The sequence below is a fragment of the Poecilia latipinna genome, unplaced genomic scaffold (genome assembly GCF_001443285.1).
Source record: "Poecilia latipinna isolate Pla-1442-1.1 unplaced genomic scaffold, P_latipinna-1.0 Scaffold257, whole genome shotgun sequence".
NCBI classification, from domain to species: Eukaryota; Metazoa; Chordata; class Actinopteri; order Cyprinodontiformes; family Poeciliidae; genus Poecilia; species Poecilia latipinna.
Genome location: NW_015112873.1, coordinates 269037 through 274472, shown reverse-complemented (window position 1 = coordinate 274472; position 5436 = coordinate 269037). Strand labels below are relative to the sequence as shown.

The 5436-nt window shown below is 41.6% G+C and overlaps 1 protein-coding gene across 3 annotated transcripts in view; it reads left to right on the top strand.

The window, feature by feature from the left end:
- The first annotated feature begins 620 nt into the window (after nucleotides 1-620).
- brpf3b (bromodomain and PHD finger containing, 3b) overlaps nucleotides 621-5436 on the top strand; it is a 22764-nt gene continuing 17948 nt past the window's right edge. For 2 of the 3 annotated variants that reach the window (XR_001425053.1, XM_015033111.1), the window contains exons 1-4: nucleotides 627-1027; nucleotides 3209-4767; nucleotides 4865-5021; nucleotides 5133-5264. Coding sequence is in view for 2 of the 3 variants with exons in the window: in XM_015033111.1 (XP_014888597.1) it covers nucleotides 3233-4767; nucleotides 4865-5021; nucleotides 5133-5264 (1824 nt within the window). In the remaining variant the exon portion in view is untranslated. Of the gene's footprint in view, nucleotides 1028-3208; nucleotides 4768-4864; nucleotides 5022-5132; nucleotides 5265-5436 lie in introns of all 3 variants that reach the window. The other variant, XM_015033112.1, reaches the window with a different exon arrangement.

Sequence of the window (5436 nt, the reverse complement as noted above, 5' to 3'; positions counted from 1 at the left end):
GATTAAACGACTATTTCAAACTCAATTCATGAGTTGATTTTTTTTATTGGAACACAGACTGGCATATAGGGCCATGAAATTTGACCTTTTATGAAGTAAGTAAAAAAAAAAACATTTACTGCAAGAGTGAATGAGTTTTATAGTGTAAATATGTGATTTTTTTTTCCATATTATCATATCTGTGTTTTGCCATATTAAGAATTTACTTTTGTTAATGTGATAAACCACTGCTTTCAATTATTACACTTAAAAAAATAAGAAAACAAATGTTCTTGTTTCTAATTAGAATAACTTGCTAAAACAAGAAGAAAAGATAAATGTAGTGCAAAACTGTAGCGGTAAGTATGGGTGTGACAGATCCATATGGAGGTCTGACAAAAATTATAACATGTTATCATTTGACTCCTCTTCATGAAAAAACAAGTAGTTGCAAACTAAATTCTGACTTAAGTTTATGTATTATTATTATTATTATTATTATTATTATTATTTTATTTTTATTTTATTTTTATTTATTTATTGCTATTTTCAAAAAAAATTAAAAGATTCGCTCTCGTTTTTATGTGTAGTTTTAAATATAATACACATAGGCATGTTTATATTAAGTTATATTATTGTGAAATCTATACCAGGAAGTCAAGTACGGTGACTAGCTTGTCATCTTAGCTTTTACAGTAAAGCTGGACTCTAAACAGCTAGCAAACTAGCCGAAAGAAGCTAGCATTCCTCCTCATAATATTTGATCAACAACAAGATGCCCCTGTATTTATTGGTATTGATATATCCCTACTATTTTCATTATGGCTTTGGGGTTAACTGTTTTTATTTTTAAGGGCAGTTTAGAGGAAACATGGAATGCTATAAGAAGGTGAAATATACCGGCTGTGGTAGCAAACTGTGACAGGCTATTAGCTGTTAGCTTAGGAAGTGTAGCAAAGCCCACCGCCGAACTGAGCGACCATTACTGGAAAAACGGCTTCAAACCGCCGGTTATTGATCTACCCTGTTCACTCTGCTGGCATTTTAGGTAAGACTTACCAAACTTACTCTCTTTTTGTATTTTTTAATTTGTTTACTGCTTTTAGAACTTTTATTTCTGTTTTATTTAGAAAACCTCAAAATAAAACCGGCTACCGTCTTTAAAAAGTTAGCAGGCTAGCTCTGTCCTGTATATTTTGACTTGACAATCCTGTATGACACTGCCAGTCAGCAGATGACCGTGCCATTTTGTACCGACTTCACATGTTAAACCCTTTATTTAGTTCACTGAACTAATGTCGATATGTTAAACACTTAGAAGCTTTTGACAGCATTTTAAGATAGTAAATATGGCTGACATTTTACTGCTGGAACGGAGGGTTCCGATGTGTTCAGGTTAAGATATTCTTGAAGCTGATTGGCTCTTGTACAGATCAGTCAAGCTTTCTTGAAAGCCGATTGGCTATGACCGTTGTTTTGTGGAATAGGTAAATTCAACGAAGTGTTTATGAGATAAAGTCGAGAAAAACCACTGCTCACTTAACCTTGTTAGTGTCTAGTGTTTGGAGAGAAGGTTTGTCTAAAGACTTTTCATTTAACTAGCTGTCAACTGAATGGTTTATCTCTTTGAATAGTTTTCACGGAAATACATTTTATCAAGTGAAAGAACTTCTGTGTTACATCTATGATTTACAATGTTGAATTATAATTACTAGACAGTTAATTTCAGTTAAAATTTCTCATTTTTTTAAACTTTAACTGCCGTGTTTCTGGCAGAAAAATTGCTTTTTTTTTTTTGGACAACTGTGCCTTTGGTTTTGGATGCTGTGGAGTTGGATTGATTATACTTTTTATACTTATTTGTTATGATGCGTAACCTTAGCAACAAGGTGGTTTACAACAGGGAGCAGCTGATTAACACTGCAAAGCAGAAATAATACCACACATGAAGCCAGAAGTCTCAGAGGATTTGAAAACGAGGCATTGTAGATGCAGAGCAGTATCAAAAAGGAGCGAGAGAAGGAAGAAGTTAAAACCATGTCTTCCATCAATCACAATGCCTAGCCAACAATTTGGATGAACAAGGACTCAGCTAGAGTATAGGAATGCAGTATTATACGCTTTAAAGAAACATGGCTGCAGAATCATATCCCCAACTCCAACGACTCTGCCAGGCCTCCTGATTAGATGAGCAGACAGAGATTTAAAGAGCAGAGGGAGAGTAGAGTAAAGGAGGTAGATTAGCAGTGCTTGTCGCCAGTAGATGTCATCCAGGACTTGTTACTGTGAATGTTGTTTCTGCAATCCTGAGCATTACTGTTTCCACCTTCAGCTGTTGTCAACAATGCGTGTGATATCATCAGACCTGTTGAAGCTAAGACAGAGATGCAACACCCCAATGCATTTGTGGCAGTATCTGGTGATTTTAATCGTGCCTCACTTTGCTAAACTACCAACGTTTAAGCAGTTTGTCAGCTGCTCTTCCAGAGAAACAAAACATTGCGTTTGTTTTACAAAAATATCAATAATTCATATATCTCCAAACCAAAATTTCCTCTGGGAAAGTCGGATCACAGCCTCGTTTTTCTGTGCACTGACTAGAAACCCCTTGTTCAGAGACTATCTGTAAAGAAAAGGACTGTGAGAAAGTGATCAAAGGAAGCCAAAGAAACTATACAGGGTTATTCTGAGGCACGGATTGGATTGTTCTTTGCCAGCCACATGGAGAGGACATCAGTGCCAGTGTTTTAGTATTTTCTCCACTGTTTATTCAATGAGAACATCATAAATGATCATCCATCCATTTTCTTTACGCCCTTGTCCCTAATGGGGTGAGGAGGGGTTGCTGGTGCCCATCTCCAGCGAGACATTTCAGGCAAGAGGCAGGGTACACCCTGGACATTTAAAAATATGATTAAATGCAATTATTGTTTACAGTTTAGTGATACAGATTTGTGTGGTTGGTGTCCTACAGAAGCATATTACAAATGGTTTGCTTTTTAAGAGTAGTATTTGTGTTTGTGGGGCTATAAATGATGTAACACAGTCGTAGCGATACAGCTTCCTAAGAAAAAAAAATAATTTATTGTCACTTTTATCGTTATCATAATAGTAGCACAAAATATTGTGATAAAACCTTAATACCCCTCCTACTTGGTGGTATATTTAACATTTTCTACAAAATAAAATACACTACTGTCCCCTAAATTTCTTTGTCCTTGATTTACAGGAGTGAAAGTTTGAGCAGTGGCCTATGAGGAAGCCACGTCGAACTTGCCAGGTGGGTGGAGGAGGTGGAGTAAATGGCAAGAAGTCCAATGGGACAGTTGGCGGACGTGGGGGCAGCCGCCAGCGATCTCCATCCCCGTACAGCCTCAAAGCATCTCCAAGTAGAGAGACTCTCTCCTATTCTCAGGCTCAGAAGGTGGTGGAGGTCGAACTGGATGGAAGACTTCACCGCATTTCTGTCCTGGAACCCTTGGAAGTCATCACGGACGATGAGACAGTGGCTCAGGACATCAGCGAGTGCAACAGCAACAAAGAGAACAGTGAGCAGTCGGTATCGCCCACCAGCAGCGCACAAACTCCTCGGAAAGTCTCCACGCTCAGAGGCCGCAGGAAAGACTGCAGAGTCGCCTCCGGCAGGTCAACGCAGCCTTCCAAGAACCAATGCCACATTTCCCACCCTCATACACCTGAAAAGTCCAGCACATCGAACAGTACCCACGTAACCCTCCCTGAGCCTAAGTTTCGTGTTGTGGAAAGCTTCACTCCGGTTGAGGCAGCTCCCCTGCCAGCTGCTTATTACCGATACATCGAGTGCTCCCCTGAGGATCAAGAAACAAAGGCAGAATATGACATGGATGAGGAGGACTCTGCCTGGCTGGAAATGGTTAATGCCTCCCGGCTTTCCGAGGGTCTCTCAGCCATTTCGCCAGACAATTTCGAGCTACTGGTGGACCGGTTGGAGGAGGAGGCGTACAGAGAAGCACGCATCCGAGCGCCTCCACAAAGCGCTATTGACGACGATGCCTTCTGCTGTGTGTGCTTGGACGATGAATGTCTCAATAGCAACGTCATCCTGTTCTGTGACTCTTGCAACTTGGCTGTGCACCAGGAGTGTTACGGCGTTCCCTACGTCCCTGAAGGACAGTGGCTCTGCCGCTGCTGCCTTCAGTCTCCTCAGAAACCTGTCGACTGCGTCTTGTGTCCTAACCGGGGAGGGGCTTTCAAACAAACAAGCGAGAGTCGTTGGGCGCATGTGGTCTGTGCTATATGGATTCCCGAAGTGTGCTTTGCCAACACTGTGTTTCTAGAACCGGTGGAAGGGGTTGGTAACATTCCTCCAGCTCGCTGGAAGTTAACCTGCTACCTCTGCAAGCAGAAGGGCCGCGGCGCATGTATTCAGTGCCACAAGGCCAACTGTTACACCGCGTTTCACGTCACATGCGCTCAGCGGGCCGGTCTGTTCATGAAGATCGATCCCGTCAGGGAAACGGGCATCAATGGCACAACGTTCTCAGTAAAGAAGACGGCGTTTTGCGAGACGCACTCGCCTCTGGGACAGGAGTCGGAGTCCGACGAGGAGAGTGAGGGGCGAATCGTGGGCAGCAGGAGAAGGGCGAGCAGAGGGCGCAGTGCTTACACGGATGGTCCGACTTTGCCTAAAAAAGGCAGGAAGTGTGAAGATGAGCCAGCAGATAAGAAGAAAGGGAAGAAAAATACACAGTGTACAACCCAAACCACAGGTTCTCCACAGGTCACGATGCTGCAGATACCCACAAGCAGGTTTGCTTTTCTTGATCATGTCCAGTATTGGGTTTTTTTTCCTATATCACATTTTCAGAATCCATTTAGTAAGATGCTTATTTCTCATCTGCTACAGGTTGAATATAATCTCCAAAGGAATCCTCATGCAAAGGAAAAACCAGTTTATGCAGAGGCTGCATAGCTACTGGTTGCTAAAGCGTCAGTCAAGAAACGGTGTGGCACTGGTTCGGCAGTTGCACTCCAACATCCAATCACAAAAGACTACAGAACAGGTATTTTTTTCTGTTTTAATTATTGCAACAACAACAAAAAATAAAAAGACGCATGACTAGCTGTTTGTGAGATGTACCTTTACAAGCTGTAAAATGAGATGTTTTGTTCAGCCTGAAGTGGACGAGAAGATTTCTGCAGCAAGAGAAGCTTTGAGATATTGGCAGAAACTCCGGCATGATCTTGAAAAAGCCAGATTGCTGGTGGAGCTCATACGCAAAAGAGAGAAGCTCAAACGGGAACAGGTAACAGTGGGCTAGTCTTTATGCTAACATTGTCATCCTATCATATGTAAAAGTAAAGAAATAGAAGCTGAAACCCACTGGACTTTGGGTCTTGCTCTGGTGCAGTTCAGCTGCTTCTTCACCACATTGTTGTAGACGGACACACAGGAGAATAAACTAAAGCAGAATTAAT